Source organism: Mauremys mutica, chromosome 5 (assembly GCF_020497125.1).
Source record: "Mauremys mutica isolate MM-2020 ecotype Southern chromosome 5, ASM2049712v1, whole genome shotgun sequence".
NCBI classification, from domain to species: Eukaryota; Metazoa; Chordata; order Testudines; family Geoemydidae; genus Mauremys; species Mauremys mutica.
In genome coordinates this window covers 82,894,012-82,917,012 of record NC_059076.1, presented here as the reverse complement: position 1 = coordinate 82,917,012, position 23,001 = coordinate 82,894,012, and the positions used below count along the sequence as shown (strand labels likewise).

At 45.0% G+C, this 23,001-nt stretch overlaps 1 protein-coding gene across 2 annotated transcripts in view; it reads right to left on the bottom strand.

Moving 5' to 3' along the window:
- STOX2 (storkhead box 2) overlaps positions 1–23,001 on the bottom strand; it is a 219,495-nt gene that overhangs the window by 101,178 nt on the left and 95,316 nt on the right. The window contains exon 1 of one of the 2 annotated variants that reach the window (XM_045018658.1): positions 4,611–4,907. The exons of the other annotated variant lie outside the window; for it this stretch is intronic. Coding sequence (XP_044874593.1) covers positions 4,611–4,776 — 166 coding nt within the window. The 5' untranslated portion in view covers positions 4,777–4,907. Of the gene's footprint in view, positions 1–4,610; positions 4,908–23,001 lie in introns of those variants that run through there. 2 annotated transcript variants of the gene reach the window in all.

Genomic DNA, 23,001 nt, shown 5'->3' with positions numbered 1-23,001 from the left:
AACTTTCAGAGGGAAATGAAGAAGAGGGTGTCAGGAGTGTAGGCAGTGAACAAAGGAGCAATCGGGCCCCATCCAGACTGGGTTCACCGATCCAGCAGCAGAGGAGAAAAAACTAGTTTGAGAGAGAAAAGCTACACTTGGAGGCCACGCAGCTTGCTGTTTGGAAGCCAGAGAGACCAGAGATGAGGTCAGAGGTGCAGCTGGCCCTGCAACCATATCATTAACAGGTTCAAGATTTTTACTGGTCCATTAATGGGCTCAACTTAGATAATTTCAGAATCCACAGAGATTGGTACAGTGCATCTCTATAAAGCAGCTGAGTTGGAAAGTGCCTTACTTTCGAGCTTAAACAAAGTAGGTGATGTAATGCTGTTTATTTCACTAACAATTACAGTACTGCAACTTTCAGGCCAGTATATGTACCTTCAAATAATCAACTGAAGGGAGACACGTTAGTGAGCCCCAAAGCTTTCTCTATTGTGCAGTCCCTCAGCTACAGTAACTTGTGTATTCTTTTGACCACCAAGCCTCTATGGACATCTCCCATTTGTTATTAATTTGGAAGTGTCAAGCTTAAGAAAAGATCTAGGATTCTCCAATTCTCTCAAATAACTCCCAGGCTCCCTCTGTTAAATGAAGCTGAAGAGACAGTACTATGCTTTGTGTCAAAATGTAATCCCTCAAAAGAAAGAGAGAGGAGCAAGCTTTTTCCTTCAGAAGCGAAGTTTGTACTGGGCAAGAACTGTTTGAATTTTGTGTCCAATTTTTTTTTTTTTGGCTAATAAACTTTTTGTAAAGATAGTGGCTCATAATGGAACGCCGACTGGCTTATACCAGAGCTAAATTTCATCCACTATGCCATTATTGTTAACTTCTGAGCTCAGAACTAACTGCAGACTTCTCAGAAAGTAACCTCTCAGTAGTTCCAGAAAGTACTCATTTAAAGTCCTTCAGACATGCTCTCATGCTGTTTACATTAGACTGTTTCTTTATGATGAAATGGGAAAGGTTTTTTCCAACCTCCAATTAGTAAATTACCTGGAACCCCAACAAGCTTTAATTAAAATAGCACAAAGAGAGTTGGAATGGTATTCATATATAACAATATAAAAGCCAACCCAATCCAATTTTGGTAGCCCAATAGAATAGCTGTGTAATCCACAGCACATGGATCATCTCTCCTGATTAAACAAAAACCAAACAAACTTCCTTTAAAAAAAAAATGCTTCTGACACTTGAAGTATATACATTACCCTGTGTGGTTTTTCAGAGTCCCCCTTCCTGAGTCTAAGTAACTTTCAGTCTGCTTGGGGTTTTATAGGACTTTATTTTCCCTTTGATTAAGTAATAATCAATAAAAATATAAAAAGTGAAATCTCTTTTTTTTGGTGATGTGTGCAAAATTTATTGCACCCATTTGTTCAAAATCTCTCTCATATGCAAGGGCAAACACCTTTATTGTTATAGTTTTCTTTTCAGCAATAGAAAAGCTTTTTTCCTTAGTCGGTCTTCCACTGGCAAATTAATATTCAGCATAAACAATGAACACATTGCATGGCCTTTGAACCCAGTGGTTGCTAGGAAGCCTGAAGAAACTCTGGATTACAGCAGATTAGATAGCCAGCACTAAGACATTATTCACCATAAAAATGTGAGATTTTTCTAGATTTATATAATTTTAAATTCATTCTTCATTGATCTGCCATTCTCTTTGTGGGCTTCCCCACATAAATTTCATCCATATTTGCAATAACTGCCACAGTTTATGGGCAGTTTGCCCTGAAGGTATTGAAAATGCTAATACTAAACATCAATGTTTCTTACTATAAATCAAATTTCAAAACTGGTTCTTATTCATTATTAATGAAAAGATTTTTTTTAAAATGGTGCACCGTCACTTCTCTAGTAAGGAGCCTGCATTTTTCCAAAACTTTACTTGTAGCACACAATTCTTCATAGCACCACCTAGTATTTTTGTACTGTTTAAAGGAATAAATGTGTACATACCAGATTTTCCACAAATCAGTTCAGAGTTATATTTAGTGTTTATTTGTTTAAGATTTTTAGTGCCATAGTAAAGAGTCATTTGCCTATCTCTATCTTATATCCCTGAAATAAAGCAATCAAGCCAGAAAACTTCCTCTCCTTCTCCCCACTCTCAAACAATGCAGCATTTAATTAAAAAGGACCACAACAATACTAATGGTGATTAGGTTAAATGACTGGATAAACAGAATGCAGAAGTCTGAAAAGCCTATGCATTTCAGGCACTTTCTCCATTTTGGGTGACAAAGAATGTACTTGTAGTCACAGTCACAACTTTTATGCAAGAAGACTTCCTATGGATTTCCTGTGAGGAAGAAATTACTTTAAATAACTAGATCTGCTTATATATAGTACCCATTCCTCCCAAACCTACTATTTGGAAGTGCATTGGACAGGGCTCATTAAAAAAAAAAAAAAAAAAAAAAGCAAGCAAGCCACTCACAAAAAGGCCACAATTACATTTTCTGCTAAAATTCTACCTACTTAATTTAAAAAAAAAAAAAATCTGGTTTTCATTTCCATTTTGCTATGCCTGTAATAACTTTAGTAGATTACTCATACTAGATGTGACACCTGCTTTTCTTCCTCCATTGTTGTGTTATAACATTAGAAATCAGTCTCCTGTATAGTCATAGCTGTAACATGCCTTTTTGGGATCATTTTATAACACATTTATAATGGATGTTACCCTTCCGCCCACATCTCTCTCTCTCTCTCTCTCACTCACACACACACACTCTCTAAAATACAGATCATTACACATTTGATCCTAAGGATGACTCAAATTTGATCATACAGACCCTGTCAGGATAATGCTTTTGTGAATTCAGACTGTTTCCAGGAAGAATGCATCTGAGTTGCACTCGTGTTAAAATAAATAAAAATAACCCCCCCATCAACTGCCAGAAACACTACTGAAAGATTCTTTAGCTTCAGAACTGGTTTCCATACTAAAAGAAAAGCTTAAAAGTATTGTTTGAGATGAAATTGACAATGTGCATCTCAAACTAAGAATATCAGAAAAGTCAAAGAATATCTGTTTAGATTTTAGAAGTACATGCTGGAGTGAGATCTGGCTTGCAGATTCTTTTCTAAATCTGCTGCACCATCACCACCCAAAATATATACAGTACCAACCATTGTAGCTTTCTTCAGCTGCTTAAGCATAAGTTATACTTGTCATTTTCCTTAAATATGAACTGTCCCGCGACAGAGAAAAATCAAGAAGACTATTGCCAAAACAGCACAATATCCATATGAAGGCAAATTTGCAACATAATGCACATTTCCTTTAGGTTTTGTGGTTAATTACAGAAAAGTCATGAGACAATTTTTAAAACACAAAAAACCACTCCTGGCTAAAAGAGACATGTTTATTAGGAAGAACAATAATAAAGTAAGAATGTAACTGAAAACCACAAGCTTTGATTCAACCTTTCCAGCATAGATGGGATTGGAACTGTTTTCAACTATGCATGGTAAAATACCTTCATTTTCTCTCTCTCTCTCCTCTTTTTTCCCTTTTAAAGGAATCTGCCTACTCAACCTAAATTAAGCCTTAGAGGAAAAATGTGCCTTCATGATAAATTGGTATTTGACATCATAGTAATGAAATGTTCTGTCTGATCATCACAATAATCAAGCAGTAGAACAACAAAGACGACTTCCAGGATCCCTCACCCCCCCCCTCCCCCCAGCATTCTCTCAAGTATTCTTCCTGTGTTTATCGAATTTCTGAATTACATGGCTGATCAGATACATTTCAAAATGAACAGGCTTTCATTTAGAAATATGGAAGCTTTTTTATTTACATAAGACACTAATTTGAAGAGTAAACCCTTCCTTATTTTTGCCTCTCTCTGTTTTTACATTGTTGTGCTTCTTTTCTGCCAAGCACAAACATTTTGATGCAGGGTCCATTATTTCCATACAACCTCCGTTTAAAACAATGAATCGATGAATAAACACATGTATACAAGTGCATGCACACACACACACTCTTTATACACAAATATGGCATTTATATTCATTTTCACTACGGATACATGTCTCTGTATGGAAATATGCTTCTGAAACCTGACGAGCTTGGAACAGGGCAAGAGCATTCAGAATTACAGGTGACACTTCTTTAGAAAATGCAATATAGATATGCCCCCATTGAGATAATTGTACCTGACCAGTTGGAAAGGGAATGTTTGGTTAGGTAGTAAACATTCAGCACATACTTATTCGTAAGCACAAGAGCAAAGGGGCTGCTCTGATCATGACACCCGGGTCATTTTTATCCATCCTGAACTGAAAATATAGATACGAAAATTACTTCCTTTAATTTATTTTATTTTTTACTAATAGATTTTAAACACCATATTGAGAGGGCCCTGCTGTGAATCTTGCTGAGGTACAAAATGGTGGATGTCTGTGCTTTTTTTTTTTTTTTTTTTGTATTATTCACAACTTATGCTATCAGTCATATTATATCCTTTTACCTATCAACACAGTATTAGCGAACCAAATAAACACCCAACATTGAGCCTTGCAATAAGCACAAAAATGCTGTTACAAACCTGATGTCATGTAGCCCCGGGATGCCTGGGCAATAAAAGCTGGTGGGAAGTGTTTGTGCAGTCGGTAGTCCTTTTCACTGCGGGACCTCATGCGGTCTGAGGCCCGGTCGGAGAAATCTGAACTAGGCCAGGCTCGCCGTAAGGTTGTACTCCGTGTCTTCTTCATTTTGAGGCTACCTGCAGTCTAATCCTCCTGCAGCAGTGGCATGAGTCAGGCCTCACGGTGTGCTTGCGACGCTTCGTTTCATTAGTCTACTACAGGCACAGCTTGGGTAGAATCTGCAAACATTTTGCCACTACCTCTTCTGTGAAGCAAACTGCAGGTCTGTTCCTTTTTTCCCCCCCTTCGAATGATCCAATTTTTACACACATCCCACAATGCATTACACTTCATTTGCAATCAGTCCAGCTTATAGCTTCCAGATTCATGTGGAGGAAAGGCACATTATGTGGCTTCTCAGGCAAGGAGGGTGAGGGGGTAGGGGATTGCAGCGTGAAAAGCTCTGGGATCCCAAACAATAGCTCGATTCAGCATAGGAGTGCTTAGTCAAGTGTGAGCCAGAACACAAAAAGACCCAAACAAATTAGGAAAGCCCCACTGCCTTTGGTTTTGACCCGAAACAGAGCGCGCCCAGGAACTGTAGGAAGCACTGTCAGATCTCCAACTGCACAGGATTAGAATGACGCTTTGATAACAGTGAAAGTCATTTTTCTTCACCTATCAGAATCCAAGACAAGAATCCATGGAAGCATCCTAAACCATTGCTGCAGTAATCATTCGATCAATCTTCCTGTTAGCAGCACCCACCGCTTTTCCATACACACTGGATGTACATGTGTCTCATTCACACATCTAGCACATATGACCTACAAGAAGCAGCAACTGTATTCTTGTAGAATCCGGGAAACACAGATGGTCATAATGGCTGAGGCGTCTGTCTTATGCCCTCCTTCAGCAGTTTGCCAGTTGTTTCTTTTGTGTGTGTGGTTATTTGTTTTAATGGATAGATTTATATTCCTCTCTAATGCACTAGCTCCTGCCGGCTTGGGAGGATAGGCTGCAAATTAATCCAAACATTTGCTTTCAGTGAGTCCACCGTGTATAGTCTGCTCAAGTTGCCACAGCTCCTCCGCTGAACAGTTCTCCGCCTTGAAAACAGTGAATAGCTATTGAAGGGCAGGAAACAAGGCAGCCACCCAGTCTCATGCTAATCAAGAAGCTGTCTTAAGTTAGACCCACTGATCCTGTCAGGCTTCACATTTTAATGTGAAACACCCTTGGGCTCACTCAAACCTTGGCTTGTGCCCCAGCCTATAATCAGCTTGCATATATTTACATACAAAGCTGCGTGTTTTTAGGATAGTCCATCCCCCCTGAGAAGGAAGGAAAGAAAATCTTTTGTTTGGAAAGAATATTTGCTGCAGAACTTCTTCCTCTGCACAAACCCAATGGATTGCAAGTCAAAATGAGGACAGCAGGAATCGGTTCATCTGACAGCTGCAAACACATTCCATCGCAGAGGAATCAAGCTGTCTTGAAACTATAATGGAAACAGCTACTTCACTCTCTCTTCTCTAGTCGTTAACCACTACCAACTGGCTAAACAGCAGGAAGGCCTGCAACCTCTTTAAAATCAAGGCTCAGTACAGCTGTTTCTAGTCCCACAGCCAATCATTATAGGACAACAATGCATACAGTGGGGGTGGGGAGCAGAAAGACAAAAACAGATACATTTCAGCTTGGGCTACAAGTCTGGAAACACCCAAGCGGCTGCTATGTGAGAGTTAAAACCCAGTTTAGTGAGAGTTTTGATCTTTTGAACTGCACACTTTTTAGCTATGATTCTCAGTATTAGGAGTTTAACTAAACTTCACTCTGATTACAAAAGATTTTAAGGGTATTATACAATTTAATACTACTTAGCCTTTGCATAGTGCTTCACTTCTTCAAAGTCCTCACATACAATTATGACCCTTCCTAGATTGCAAGGCCAGCAGGGACTACGGTGATCATCTAGTTTGACCTTCTCCAAAATAATTCCCAGGGCATGTCTTAAGAAAAAAATATCCAATCTTGATTTAAAGCCTGGCAGTGATGGAGAATCTACCACAACCCTTGGTAAATTGTTCCAGTAGTTAATTACCTTCATTGTTAAAAAAAAAAAAAAGTCTCATTTCTAGTCTGAATTTGTCCAGCCATTGGATCATGTTATAACTCTCTCTGCTAGACTAAAGAGCCCATTTTCAAATATATGTTTATCTACTGTTGGATTGCTCCACATCTATTTTTAAATGAACTTTTATAAATCGCCAATTCAGGTAAACTGAATTAAGTTGTTTATTTTTTTGCATGGAACCAAAAGGGTTAACCCTCACCACCACTCATAAATACACACACCCCCCACCCCGCAGCCACCCCCGCCACCCCTACGGACTAATCAATCTTTCGGGGGGGTTTCTTTGCTGTGCTTGCAGGTCATGAGGAAGCTGCTTCTCAGTACTGATGAAGAACTACTCTGTGACACAGATGGATTCCAAATGATCCACCTCTCCCCTCCGCACCCCCAGTGCTGTTTCCTGTAATCTACCAAAATGATATACATTAACAATTAAAACCATATATCAAAGAAGCAGGAAATGCTCCAAGAGTTTCCTATTCTATAGATTACATAATATTCACCCTAACTCAGAAATTCCAGGTTTCAGAGTGGTAGCCGTATTAGTCTGTATCAGCAAAAAGAACGAGGAGTACTTGTGACACCTTAGAGACTAACAAATTTATTTGGGCATAAGCTTTCGTGGGCTAAAAACAGCCCACAAAAGCTTATGCCCAAATAAATTTGTTAGTCACTAAGGTGCTACAAGTACTCCTCCTTCTTTTTTACAGAAATTCCAGTTACTGTATCTGAATTCCAGATGCCATCTTGAAGAAATATTTAGGCTCAGATTTTCACTGAAATATGAATGTATAGACTTCTAAAAATATATTAAACACAGAATTACTCCTTAGTGAGGCTTTTATAGTGGACATATTTGTAATGGGATAATGTGAAGAATCTACACTGTCATCTGAAGTTTACTATAATGCGTTTTAAAACGTTACTTACATTAAAACTCAAATTAAAATTTATTATTTCAGCTTTAATTTACTTCTTTAATATGTTACTCTTTCCTCCTAAAGAGTATTTCACATTTTCAAAGGGTAGCTAATTAGAGTTCTGTAACTTTGACTGCAACTCCAACTGTTTTAATAGTATTAAAACTCTGAGGGCTGGAATAATAAACTGAGCACTGAGAGTCAGTAAATATGCAGTTAAAATCTCACATCTGACTTGTGTTGCTTTGGGCAAGTCACTGCCTCAGTTTCCCTACTGAGGCAATACAAATAAGAATTATTTGTAGTTTATATGCTCCTCTCCTCTTGACACCAGTAGGAGTTACATGACTAAAACTCCACATATAGCTTTCAAAATGAAACACTGGGGGGATTCTTTCCCATTCACCCTTATTTCCCAACAAATAAGTGTAAAAATTTAAAGGACGACTTTCAGGTCATTTTTCAGTACTGCTACAAAGATGCATGTTTCCTTTTACACTTCTCCTTCATGAATTGAAGGCAACGTGAAAATGAAGATCAGCAAAGATATGACCGAGAGCTCCATTTAAAAAAAACAATTAGATAAGATTTTTTTAAGCACACAATTTACTAAACAGTCTGGGTTTCATCCCCTATAACTATATGATGCTTTTGCTGGCCAGTGTTTTCAACCTAAAAGCAGAAGCCATAATAATTAGAGCTCTCCTCAGAACTCTTAAGCTTTGTGTAGCCTAGGAAGGGGGGGATAGGATAGTTCAGTGGTTTGAGCATTGGCCTACTAAACCCAGGCTTGTGAGCTCAATCCTTGAGGGGGCCACTTAAGGATCTGGGGCAAAAATCTGTCTGGGGATTGGTCCCTTCCAATCCTGAGAGTCTATGATTCTATTTAAAAAAAAAAAGGGACTGAGTTAAGGTCGGGATTAGTTAACACAAACTAGCTAAGTGTGATCTAAAAACTCAACCACTTTTCCTAATGCAGATATAGGTCAAGTCATAGCCAAAATTCTAGGCTGTAACTCTACCAGCTAAAAATTGAGCTAAAGATGTTCCCTGAATCTACATTAGGAAAAATATGTTTGAGTTTAGGTCAGAGTTAGGCAGTTCACATTACCTATCCCTAGCCTAGATAAAGCCTTAAATGCCAGTCTGTTTTATTATATAAGACTTCATAATGTGCTTCTGCACATGAGAATGGAGCTGCTATTCTACTGCTCCTAAAAATAAAAGGATGGCTGGACAGATGAAAAATAAGATTTAAAAAAAAAAAAGACATTAGGAAAAAGAGGCAGTCTGAGGCAAGGATCTAAACGGAGTAAGTGATAAGTGGGTTGGGGGAAACAAGGTCAAGAAATAAGCCTAAGGGCTTGTCTTCACTACCAAGGTAAGTCGACCTAAGTTACAGTACTCCATGTAGCTGGAGTCAGCGTAGCTTCGGTCAACTTACCCTGGTAACTTCACTGTGCTGCGTCAAGGGAGATGCTCTCCGGTCGACTTCCCTTCACCTTTCCAAGAACAGTGAGTAACGTGGTTGACCAGAGAGCGCTCTGCTGTCGATTTAGCAGGTCTTCACTTCACTGCATTGATCTCCCCGTAGTGAAGACAAGCAATAACAGACTAACAAGTAGGGCCATACAAGCAGGGATCCTGACATTGTCTTCCCACATAATTATTCCCTACTGAAAATTACTGAGTTGAATTTTAGAGTCTACCCCAACAGATCAATTTTTACAAGAACAGGGATACAAGGAACAGCTATATTAAACACAAAGGCGTGCATGCTCATGTCACTGATAAGCAGAGTATTTAACTCTAATTCTTTACTAATAGCCTGAGAAATACATGGACAGCAATTAATTTCATTTTACTTTTGTTTACCTTAAACAGTACACATATCTTACATGGTAACCTGACCATTTAATTTCCTGGTAAGTTCTATGTACAGCAGATGCAGGATGTTTTCCTGGTAATATGTAATTTATATGGTTAATATAAGATCACATCTTTTCTTCTGAATGAGTACGTGTGTTTTCATGGTTACTGCTTTTGGTACAGAGTATTACATGAGCTGCATTTCTGTCCTGGTACAATTTAGAGCAAATTAATACATTTGTCCCAGAAAAAAAGGTCAAAAAGTCAGATTTCTGTTAAAATAAATAAATAAGCCATCACAACCACCAAACTTCTCCTTCCCCCCTCCCTCTGGTGTTTTAGATGTCTGTCTGAAGCATGTTTAAAGGCCATCTCACACTTGCAGCACCCTTATTAGAGTGGCCATCTATGCCACTCTCCTCCTTGTATTCAATATCTCAGTCTCTTTCTAGGCCCAAGCTGAAAAGAGTTTTCTGACATATCTGAAAGATTTCCTCCTTTTGAAGAGAGGAATCCAGAGCAAGTTTCCTCCTGCTATTGTATCTGTTTGAAGCCAAAGGGTGTTAACGAGAGTGAATCAAATGTATAACTTGAACACCTAAGTTTAAGTTTTGGCTGTTTTGTTTGGGGGATGGGGGGGGTGAGGAAGAGCTTCAACCAAACTTGTCGTGACCCAATTCAGCTAAGAATGGGGGAGAGGGAAGCCACCTGTATATGGACATTGAAAAGGTAATGGAATTTTGCTAACAGATATAGAGGAGAAAGGGTCTGTTTCTGATTCATGACTCTAGGCCCTTTCATTACTGAGAGAGAGAGAGAGAGAGGGCCTTGACCAGGTTCAAGTGAAGTTGTTGTTCTTGCTGGTTACTGTTACTGGTGGAGGCCCTTACAATGGCTCAGCTGGTCGGATCTCCCACACACATCATTGAAGAAAGAAGCAGAATTAGGGGTGCACTGGCCACAAAGATCCCAAAGTGTTTTGAGTTGAATCAGAAGAAACCGACAGCCTTAACAGCCATTCCCCCACTTAATTTGTGTAATTACCAGAAGCAGACTGCCTACAAATGGCCACTTCAAAGATGCTGGCTTGGCATTACACATTTAAAGAGAATGACTTAGAATACCCTTAATATATCCTAAAGCAATTTTTTTTATTATTAAGTAAAAAGTGTGCTAAACACCTCAAACTCCTGGTGAGTTTACTGGGAGTTAAGGAAGCTCAGTAACTTGCAATAATTGCATAAAAGTTTCAGATGCTTTCATGAGTTATCTATTTTGGTCCTCCTTCACATTTAAACAAAATGAGCAAACAAGTATTCCTAAGCATTTCTATTGCATTTTTGATCATCAGAGTCCTTTACAAAAATTAAATAATCAATCCTCCTTGACAGAATTAATTATTACTATCTCTGTTTTACAGACAGGGAAACTGAAACAGAATGAAAAGTGACTTGCCAAAAATCACAGAGCAAGTCAATGTCAAAGTTGTGGTTAGAAATCAAGAGTCCCTGACTTCCAATTCACAGACCACACTTTCCTTGATTTATGAAATATGTGATCGCTCCCATATGACATGGTGTGTCCAGTGTTAGCAAGATGCGGATTTTGAAGTAACATTATGATCCTCTTTGAAATTAAAAAAGTAAAACCAATTTGCAAATAGAAAAAGGACAGACCTTTAAAATAGCAGGGTTGGTGGGTACTGCCATTTTAGCTTTCAAGGCCTAAGGGTCAACTGGCTCAGATTCTAAATGAAATGAGAGTTTAAACTGACAAGTAAAATCAAATGGGGGAAATAATGAAGACACACATGAACAGCATGTTGGTTGAAGCTTTGGTTTTTACCCCTCATTTTAGGGAAAAAATTAACCTTAACCCCAAAATCAAAGTTTATATATCTGTACGCTCAAGAATTCATTTCTACATTACTACCTTGCCTTGTTCATTGCATATAGTGAATCATATGTCTCACAAGGAGGAAATTAAAGCAGCTTTGCTTTATTACCATTGGCTGAGTTTGATAGTTGACAAGCTTCCAACATAATCACAGGAATCAGTTTTGGAGTGGTGCTTAATTCCCTGCAAAAAAAATGCTGACATTTCAGTCTCTATACTGTTAGCATGTAATGAGAATCCTTTCAAAGCCTGTAGAAATAAGCAAGGAAGAATTATGAGAGTTTGTGTTTGTATTGCAAAGGAGATGGCAGTCTCTACACCAAACAGGCAATATAGAAATAGAGTGACCATGTGTCCTGGAAACCTACAAATAGCTCCAATTTTCAGGGGCAGTCCTGGCCTCCTGGTTGTACAGTCGAACCCATTTATGTCGACCTCGGTTAACTTGCCAATCCTATTAAGTCGACGGTTTACAAGTGGAACCGCCAAACTCCCTCTTTGGCTTATGAGTTTCTCATCCGTTATGTCGATTTGCCGAACCCTAATATCTCGAGCCCGTCCCCGACCCACCGTGTCCCCAGCCGCCGGCTCTCCGGCTCTCCAGCCGCGCGGTTCCCCAGCCGCCCGCTTCCCGCGTTCCCAGCCGCCGGCTCCCCGGCTCTCCAGCCGCGCGGTTCCCCAGCCGCCCGGCTCCCCGCGTCCCCGACCCACCGTGTCCCCAGCCGCCCGCTCCCCGGCTCCCCAGCCCCGCGGTTCCCCGCGTACCCACCCGCCCGCCGGCTCCGCTTCGCCGCCCGCCCGTCCGCCCGGCTCCGCTTCCCCGCCCGCCCCCGCATACCCGGTCCCTGCCTGTCCCCGCCCGCCTGGCCCCGCATACCTGGTCCCTGCCCGTCCCCGCCCCACATACCTGGTCCCGGCTTCTCCTGCCGCCCGCCCGCCGGCTCCGCTTCCCCGCCCGCCGGTCCCCGCTTCCCCGCCCCCGCATACCCGGTCCCTGCCTGTCCCCGCCCCGCCCGCCCGCCCGGCCCCGCATACCTGGTCCCTGCCCGTCCCCGCCCCACATACCTGGTCCCGGCTTCTCCTGCCGCCCGCCCGCCGGTCCCCGCTTCCCCGCCCCCGCATACCCGGTCCCTGCCTGGCCCCGCATACCTGGTCCCTGCCCGTCCCCGCCCCACATACCTGGTCCCGGCTTCGCCTGCCGCCCGCCCGCCGGCTCCGCTTCCCCGCCCGCCCGCCCGGCTCCGCTTTGCCGGATCCAGCCACGTGCAGGCAGCGCGGTAAGGGGGCAGGGAGGGGGTGGGGGGTGGATAGGGGTTTATCTCGATCATTGGTTATCTCGACGGCTTTTGGCAAACCCCTAGGCCGTCGAGATAACAGGGTTTAACTGTATTTATAAAACTAGGGATTTCCTAAGTATTTCAAGCTGGGATGTGGCGTAGGTTTGTCCTAAAGTTACTGTGCAGCTGGAAAAAACGGTTACTCACCTTTTGTAACTGTTGTTCTTCAAGGTGTGTTGCTTATGTCCATTTGATTGTAGGTGTGTGTGCTTGCCACAGGCACCGGTACCAGAAGTTTTTCCTCAGGGGTATCCATAGGGGACCGGTTCTGGCATGGCATGTGTAAGCACCAGTATAAGGGGCGCTTCCAGCCCCCTCCCTCCCTCAGTTCCTTCTCTCCAGAACTATGACAGAGGGGAAGGAGGGTGGGTCATGGATTGGAAATGAGCAACACCTCAAAGAACAGTTACAAAAGGTGAGTAACCATTTTTTCTTCTTCAAGTGCTTGCTCATGTCCATTCCATTGTAGGTGATTCCCAAGCAGTACCTCAGGAAGCAGGCAGGAGTTTATGGATGTGTCAGTTGCAACACAGCTCTGCCAAATCCAGCGTCATCCATGGCTTGCTGGGTGATGGTGTAATGTGTTGTGAAAGTGTGTACTGATGACCACACTGGAGCTCTGCAGATATCCTGGATGGGGACATGAGCCAGGAAAGCGGCCAACAATGCCTGAGCTCTCACGGAGTGAGCAGTTACTATTGGTGGGGGCATCACCCACGCCAATTCGTAGCAGGTACAGATGCAGGTGGTGATCCAGGACGAAATCCTCTAGGACGCCCTTCATTCTGTCAGCCAACGCAATGAAGAGTTGAGTTGATCTGAAGAAAGGCTTAGTATGCTCTAGGTAGAAAGCCAGGGCATGCCTGATGTGTAGGGTGTGCAGGAGCCTGTCCTCGTTAGATACGCGTGGCTTTGAACAGAACACCAGGAGGAAGATATCCGGGTTGACATGGAAATGCGACACCACCTTTCGCAGGAGGCGAGATGGGACACAACTGGATTTTATCCTTGTAACACACATTTACGGGGGCTCTGACGTCAAAGCTTTAATCTCAGAGACTCACCTTGCTGATGTAATAGCTACAAGGAATGCGACCTTCCGTGACAGATGGGAGAGAGAGCGCAAGAGGCTAGAGGTCTGAGAGGAGGACTGGTAAACCTGAAAAGGATTAGATTGAGATCCCATTGGGGAAACTGTATTGCGGACTGGAGGAAACATTCTCTTGAGGCCCTTGAGGAACCTGATTGTCATCTTATGTGAGAATACTGATCTACCCTGGATGTGCAGTTGGAATGCTGATATGGCCGCCAAGTGCACCTTAGTCAATGAAAAGACAAGGCCCTGTTGCTTTAAATGCAGAAGGTAGTCCAGGATGGATTGTAAAGAGGCACTGGTAGGGGAGATATTCCACTCCAAAACCCAGCAGGAAAAGCATTTCCACTTCGCAAGGTAGATAGTTCCAGTGGAGGATTTTCTGCTTTCCAGAAGAACCTGCTGGACCTGCGTGGAGCAGGCCTGCTCCTCAGGGCTCAGCCACACAGCATCCACACTGTGAGGTGGAGAGAGGTCAGATTCGGGTGCAGCGACCCTCCAAGATCCTGAGAAAGCAGGTCTGGATGGCCAGGGGAATCCATGGGACTGTCATTGCCACATCCATGAGTGCACTGAACCAATACTGGTGAGGCCAGGCCGGGGCAAACATGACGACTCGTGCCTTGTCCTTGATCTTGAAAGGGGCCTTGCTGATCAGTGGGATTGGCAGAAAGGCATACATGAGACCCTCTGACCACGACAGACGGAAGGCACCCAATAGCGAGCTGCAGCCGAGGCCTTGTCATAAGCAGAATTGGTGGCACTTTCTGTTCTGTCTGGTTGCGAACAGATCCACTTGGGGAGCTCCTCACTTTTGGAAGAGCATCTGGGCAACCTCCGAGTGGAGGGACCACTCGTGGTGAGAGAAGAAGGACCTGATGAGGCGATCTGCCAGTGTGTTCCAAATACTGCGGAGGTGAGAGGCTTCTAGGCAGATAGCATGCTGATGCAGAAGTCCCACTGGCAAGGGCTTTCTGACACAGGTCTGACGATCAGGCTCCCCCTTGTCTGTTGATGTAGAACATGGAGGCTATATTGTCTGTCAGTACTTGCACCACTCAACCAAATAGAAGGGGAAGGAATACCTCACATGCCATGCAGATGGCCGAGCTCTCTGTTTATGTCAAGTGACAGCTCCTCCCGTGACCACAGTCTTGAGTTTTGAGGGCACCAAGGTGCGCTTCACAGCTGAGGTCAGACACATCTGACACCAGGGATTCTGTGGGCCATGGAGCCACAAACGAAACCCCTTCCATCACCAGATTTGGATTGCACCACCGTGGAGCCTGTCCAGGGGGTGGGTCTGAGGAACAGACCAACAGCCACATTTGAAGGGGCCTCAACCACAGCTTGTGTGCTAGACTACGTAGGTGCATGCAGCCATGTGCCCTAGGAGTCTGAGACAGACCTGAGCTGCAGTGGGCAGATGTGGTGACTTGGGCAATCAGATCCGACATTGCCCTGAACCTGGCTTGTGGTAACAATGCTCTGGTTGGGTAGAGTCGAGGACTGCTCCAACTAACTCTATCCTCTGAACAGGGACCAATACTGATTTTTGTTTGCTTATCAACAGGCCCAGGGCATGACAAGTGGCTTGCAACACCTCGATACTAAGTTGCGCCTGCCCTTTTGAGCAGCCCTTAATGAGCCAGTCATCCAGATAAGGATAGGTCTGGACCCCGACAGTAAGCTGCGACTACTGCCATGCACTTTGTAAACACTCTTGGCGCTGTTGCTAGGTTGGACAGGAGCACTACGAACTGGTAATGTGTCTACTGACCAAAAACCATAGAAATCTCCTGTGGCCTGGAAATATTGAGATGTGAAAGTATGTGTTTTTCAGGTTGAGGGCAGCATATTAGTCTCCGAGATCCAGGAAGGGGATGATGGAGGCCAGGGGGACCATGTGGAACTTCAACTTCTTGAGATATTTGTTGAGGTCTTATAGGTCTAAGATGGGGCATAGGCCCCCTTTGGGCTTCAGAATGAGAAAGTACCAGAAGTAAAATCCTTTTCCTATTTGTTCTACGGGAACTTCCTCCACGGCCCCCAGCCGCAAGAGGGCTTGTACCTCCTGGGCAAGTAATTGCTCATGAGAAGGGTCCCTCAAGAGAGATGGGGAATGGGAATGAAAGGGAGGACAGAAAGAAATTGGAGGGTATACCCCGCTGCCACCGTATTGAGGACCCAGTGATCCATAGTTATGGCAGTCCAAGTGGGGAGGAAAGGTAACAAACAGTGGGAAAAGAAAGGGTAAGAGAGAGCCTGTTGCAGGCTGGGAAATTGCCCTTGAGCGTCCCCTCAAAATGATTGCCTGTTCTTGGGAAGGGCGTGGTTTGAGCTCAAATGAGCCCCTGCTGCAGGTGGCTGGCCTTGGTGACGCCTATATTCCCTGCTGTTTCTGCAGGACGGTTCCGCTTTGGTCTGGCCCGTGAACCTCTGCGTTTGCTGAGGTTTAAATATCTTCCTAGCATGGGCCTGGATGTACAGACCCAGTGAGCAAAGAGTGGCCCTTGAGTCTTTTAGGCTGTGTAATCTGCTGTTTGTTCAGCAAATAAATAGGGCCGAGCCATCGAACAAGAGGTCCCGGAGGGACTATTGGACTTCCACCGACAGACTAGACGACTGAAGCCATGACACCCTTTTCATGGCCACCATGGAAGTCATTGCCCTGGCTGAGGAATCTGCCGCATCTGAAGTGGCCTGGAGGGAGGCTCTCGTGATTGCCCTACCCTCATGTAGTATGGCATTGAACTCCTGCTTAGCGTCCTGCGGGAGCAAGTCAGCAAACTTGACCGTGGACTGCCATATGTTAAAATGATACCTGCCAAACAAGGTCTGGTGGTTTGTGATACGAAGCTGTAGGCTGGCTGTCTTCTTCTTCTTATTCACTCTCTGTGGAGCATAAGGCGCCAACCACTCTCCTCCATTCATTTTGTTCTTGAGTGAGACAGCAGATTTCATCCCACTTCATTCCCATACCTTTCATTTCCTCTTCAATGGTCCTTCGCCACGTCCCCAATGGTCTACCTCTCCTCCTTCTTCCTTGTGGTGTCCATCGTAGGGCAATACGAGGGTGTCTGTCAGCATCCATTCTCAACACATGCCCCAGCCACCTCCATCTTCGTTGTTTGGCTTCATCCACTATATTGTTGATGCCCGTTAATCGGCTCACTTCAACATTGGTGATACGCTGCGGCCAATGTATGTTAAGAATTCGCTTAAGACACCTTCCTTCAAAGCCCCGAAGCCGACTTTCTATCTTCTTGTTGGTCCTCCATGTTTCCGCCGCATAGAGCAACACAGAGTGGACGTTCGACCTGTAGATCTCTACCTTGGTTTTCATTTGCAAGATGGTTGACCTCCAAATATTCTGAAGTCTATAAAATGCATTTGCTGCAAGACCGATTCTGGTAGATATCTCCTTTTGAATATTGCCATCAGCCGATATGTAACTACCAAGATATTTGAAGTCGTTCACCTCCTCCAATTCTACGTCACATAACACTGTCTTCGTCGAGCTGGCTGTTTTTATTTCATTATTTTGCTCTTACCAGCATGGATATTAAGTCCTACGCACCTTGCTACTCTACCTACTCTATCAGTCTTCTCTTGGAGGTCCGTCTGAGAGCTTGAAATCAGGGCGATGTCATCCGCAAAGTCACTGTCTTCAATATGACCAGAGGCTCCCCATGCGATCCCTCTTGGCCTATCTTCAGTGGCTTTCCGCATCACCCAATCTATGACCACAAGAAATAGAATGGGCGAAATAACGCACCCTTGTCTAACTCCCGTTCTCACATGGAACCACTCCTTCATGGCGAACACAACACTTATTGCCGACATACATATCTTTGAAGATGTTAATCACTTTCGAAGGGAATCCATATATATTTAAGATATTCCAGAGAGATGGATGGTGGACACTATCAAATGCCTTCTCGAAATCGAGATAATTAATGAACAGTGGCGAGTTCCATTCAAGAGATTGTTCCATTATCGTACGTAGTACAAATATCTGATCAACGCATCCTCTCCCACTCCTAAATCCTGTTTGTTCTTCCCTCAGGATCTCTTCTACTGCTTGTCTTATTCTCTGTAACAGAACTCTGCAGAAAACCTTCCCGAGCATTGATAGTAAGTTTATACCTCTCCAATTACCACACAAAGACAAATCACCCTTCTTTGGTAATTTCACGATGATACCTTTCTTCCATGCTTCAGGTACCTTCCCTTCTTCCCACACCTTGTTGAATAGCTCCTTTAGAATCCCGGCACTCATATTCAGGTCGGCTTTTAGCATTTCTGCGGTTATTCTATCTTCACCTGGTGCCCTATTTGCTTTTGTCTGTCTAATAGCCTCTTCTATCTCTCGCTCTATGATAGGCCCACATTCTACCTCCATCTGAAAACTCGTTTCCTCTATTTCAACTACCTCTTCAGGATTTGAGCTATTTAAAGTCTCTCTAAAATACTCTGCCCATCGATTGATTTGTCGTCTCTTCTATCAATATTCTCCCATTCTTTCCTCTAACCGCTGTTGACCTATTGCTGAACCCTCCTGTCAAAGTCCTCGTGATTCTATACACAGTTCTTGTGTCGCCCCGCGCGGCTGCTGACTGTGCCTCTCTTGATAGACTGGTAATATAATCCCTTTTGTCTTTTCGGGCACTTCTCTTCACAGCCTTGTTTTTCTCCCTATATTCTTTGTTCGCAGCTTTCTGTTGTTCATCCCTTCCAGTTAGCATGCGTAGTTTTGCTATCTTCCTCTCCTCAATGAGTTTCCATGTATGATCTGAAATCCATACTTTCCGCTCTCTTCTCTTGTAGCCAAGCACTGTCTTGCTGGTCTCTACATGTGCCTTCTCAACGTTGTCACAAAAAGTGTTTATATTACCAGTTTGCAAGTCATTTAGAAGTTGAAACTTTTTCGAGAGCTCCAATATGAACTGTGCCTTTACTGGCGGTTCTTCCAACTTCCTTGAGTCGAAAATTTGTTGCCCATAAACTTTCTTCGTCTTTCTCAATTTTATCTGAAGCTTGCTCAATACAAGATGATGGTCACCACCTACATCTGCACTTCTTGATACTCTAGTATCCAGCAGTGACCCTCTCCACTTCTGATTGATTGCAATGTGATCAATTTGGTTCCTGGTTTTCCCATCCGGTGATATCCACGTCAGCTTGTGTATTGTCTTATGTTGGAAGATTGTTCCACCTATCACCAGTCCATTCTCAAGACATAAGTCTACAAATCGTTGACCGTTGTCATTTCTCTCTCCAACTCCTTCCCGCCCCATGCATGCTTCATACCTGGCATTGCTGGAACCGACTTTAGCATTGAAGTCGCCCATCAAAATCAGGAAGTCGTGGCATGGGGTCTTAAGTATCTCTTCCTGAAGTCTGATATAGAACAAGTCTTTTTCCTCCTCCTCAGCTTGTTCAGTAGGTGCATAACATTGGATGATGGTAGTCTTCGCATATCTAGAGAAGAATCTCGCTCTTATTATTCTGTAGGTAACAGGACTCCATCCTAACAAACTCTTTCTCGTCTCTTTGTCAACAATGATGCCCACCCCTTCATGATGATATCCATCCTGAATAAAAAATTCTCTTACCAGAGTCCAGTATTAACATACCAGTGTCCGTCCACCTCATCTCACTGATCCCAAGAATGTTAATGCCATATTTTCTCATTTCCTTTGTTACTGATGCTGTTCTCCCTGTTTCATACATTGTTCGAACATTCCATACCGCTATCTTTATTTGTTTTTTGGGTTTGACAGGCTGGCTGTAGAACACATTTTCCTGCCAAAAAGATGAAGTCACTTCATGTCTTTATTTTTCGAGATCAAGCTGGGCTGCCCCTGCCTCTCGAGTTTGTTGACAGCCGCGACCACCAGTGACTCGAGGGAGAGGTGTGTATATAAGTATTCAAACCCCTTTCCAGAAACGTTGTACTTGCGTTTTGCCCTCTTAGAAATGAGGCAGGGGTAACGGGCACAGGCAGACCCCTCTTTGCTGTGGCTGCTGCCGCCAACTCATCAAATAGGGAGTCTGCAGGTTCGGACATCTCCTCCACCTCCAATCCCAGGTTGGCCGCCACCCATTTAAGCAGCTCCTGGTGGGTTCTGACATCATCTTGAGGCACAATCTGCGACAGGCCTGCTAATGCCTCATCAGGCGATGATGAGGGGGAGGCCGCCCAGGATGAGGGGAGGGTTCCATGTCCCCTGCCTGGGAAACCACATCAACCAGAGGAAGTGGCTCTTGGGCCCCTTGGATGGACACGACATCTGAGCCTGGGAATGGTTGAGACACCAAGGCCGAAGGTCTTTCTCATGCCCCTGAGACTGAGCGGTGGGCCTGAGGTCCCCCAGCTTGGCGAACTGCCCATGAATTATAGATTTGCCAGGGCCCAGGCCACTGACCCTGTGGCCACATGCTTGCAGGTTGGCTCTGGGAAGAACCTGCTGGCTGTGCAAGTGGCAGTTGGTCCCTGGGGACTATTGACTCCTCGCTCTCAAAGCCCAAGGAGGAATGGTCTTCCTCTGGTGACCACGGTGTCGCCATAATAGGGAGACTTCCCCCTCTGTCTGGCAGTCTTATGCCTGCCAATCAAAGAGCAGTATCGGGAGCCCACTGAGCTGTGCCATGTATCCGGCAACCTACAGCGCTGCTCAAAGGCCCAGTAATAATCTGGAGAATGATGCCACCCGTTTTGGGGACAGTGTGCAGGCTCCGGTGATTGGGACTGGGAGCATGGGGATCGTCTATGACACTCCGGCGGCCAACGTCTGGTCTCCGGTGACCAGTGATGGTCGGGTGACTGGCATCAGCCTTCCAATGACTGGCATCCGGGCTTTGGAGATCAGTATTGCTCTAAGGAGCAGCCCCAGGACTCCGGAGAGCACCGAGGAGGCTCTGGTAAGCGGCATCTGGGAATCGGGGAGCAGCACCTTTTGGATGACCGCTGCCAGAGTTGCGGGGACCAGCAGCGTGCCTCTGTGGCCTGGTACCACAAATCCGGTGACTGATGTATGGATCCCAGCGGCAGCGCGGTGAGGACATGAAGTCTGAGAGTGGCACAGACCTCTCACAAAGCACGGGACCCCACGCCGTGGACATCATGGTGGCAATGGGTCATGTTCATGCTGTGGAACGGCGATTCTGGGCCCGAGAAACAAGCACGGACTGGTGGGACCGCATAGTGCTGCAGGTCTGGGATGAATCACAGTGGCTGCAAAATTTTAGGATGCGTAAGGGAACTTTCCTTCAACTGTGTGAGTTGCTGTCCCCTGCCCTGAAGCGCAAGGACACCCGGATGCGAGCAGCCCTGACTGTGCAGAAGCGAGTGGCCATAGCCCTCTGGAAACTTGCAACGCCAGACAGCTACCGGTCAGTAGCGAACCACTTTGGCGTGGGCAAATCTACCGTGAGGGTTGCTGTGATGCAAGTAGCCAACGCAATCGTTGAGCTACTGCTCTCAAAGATAGTGACCCTGGGAAACGTTCAGGTCGTCATAGATGGCTTCGCCGCGATGGGATTCCCAAACTGCGGTGGGGCTATAGATGGGACTCACATCCCTATCCTGGGACCGGACCACCAGGCCAGCCAGTATATTAACCGAAAGGGCTACTTTTCAATGGTGCTGCAAGCACTGGTGGACCATAGGGAACGTTTTACCAACATCAACGTCGGATGGCCAGGCAAGGTTCATGACACGCGTGTTTTCAGGAACTCTGGTCTGTTTAGACGCCTGCAGGAAGGTATTTTCTTCCCGGACCACAAAATAACTGTTGGGGATGTGGAGATGCCTATAGTGATCCTCGGGGACCCAGCCTACCCACTAATGCCCTGGCTCATGAAGCCCTATACAGGCGCCCTGGACAGTGACAAAGAACTCTTCAACTACCGACTGAGCAAGTGCAGAATGGTGGTGGAGTGTGCTTTTGGACGTCTCAAGGGGAGATGGAGAAGCTTACTAACTCGCTCAGATCTCAGCGAAACCAATATCCCCATTGTTATTGCAGCTTGCTGTGTGCTCCACAATCTCTGTGAGAGCAAGGGGGAGACCTTTATGGCGGGATGGGAGGTTGAGGCAAATAGCCTGGCTGCTGATTACGCCCAGCCAGACAGCCGTGCAATTAGAAGAGCCCAGTGGGAAGCGATGTGCATACGGGAGGCTTTGAAAGCTAGGTTCCTCAGTGAGAAGGGTAATCTGTGACTATTAAGTTTGTTTACAGAGAAGCTGAACCTGCCCCCATTTCTTTACCCAGCTAATGTTGACTATCCTCTGCAGTTACATACCCCGTTCCCCCCCTTCCAATGCACGCTTAAAAATAAAATAGATGGAACTTTGTTAATTAACACCATTTTCTTTATTACTGATTTCACGGTAAAGGGTTGAAACTGGGACGCAGACTGTGGTGGGTAGGGTGTGTAGTGATGTAAAGACCGCTTCTAAACTCGAGGAATCACAGGCTCCTGCTCCTAGAGCGGTCCGCAGTGGCGGACTGGTTGTTTCAACGGAGCCTGCCACCCCTCCTTTTCGGGACTCTGTGTGTGGGGGCGATGTGACTTTGTGGCGGGGGAGGACGGTTACAGACACCCTGCTGCGTGGCTCTGTGATTGAGGATAAGGACCGCTGCATAAGATCTCTAACCGCCCTCCCCCGCCACAAAGTCACAGTCACAGAACATGAAAACCACCTCCCAGACTGACCAGGGTGCCTAGTGACTGCACTGTGTGTGTGACCTGCTGCTGAACCTGCCCCCGTGTCTGTACCCTGGTAAAGTTGACTGTCCTGTCCAATTACCAACCCCCTTCCCCCCCTTCAAACACAGTCTCCTCTAAAAGAACATGACGGAAACAGTAATTAACAGAAAAGTATTTTTTATTATCAACTAGACAGTTAGGGGATGAAACTGGGATGGGGGCTTGGGTGAGGCGGGAAGGAAAGGACTTATCAAAATTTTGGGAATGAGAGCCTGCTTGTAATTGAGCACTGTGCAGGGGTGGAGTGACAGTTTTCACAGCCCCTGCCGCCCCTCCTTCTTGGTACTTTGGGTGAGGGGGGTATGAGACTTTGTGGCGGGG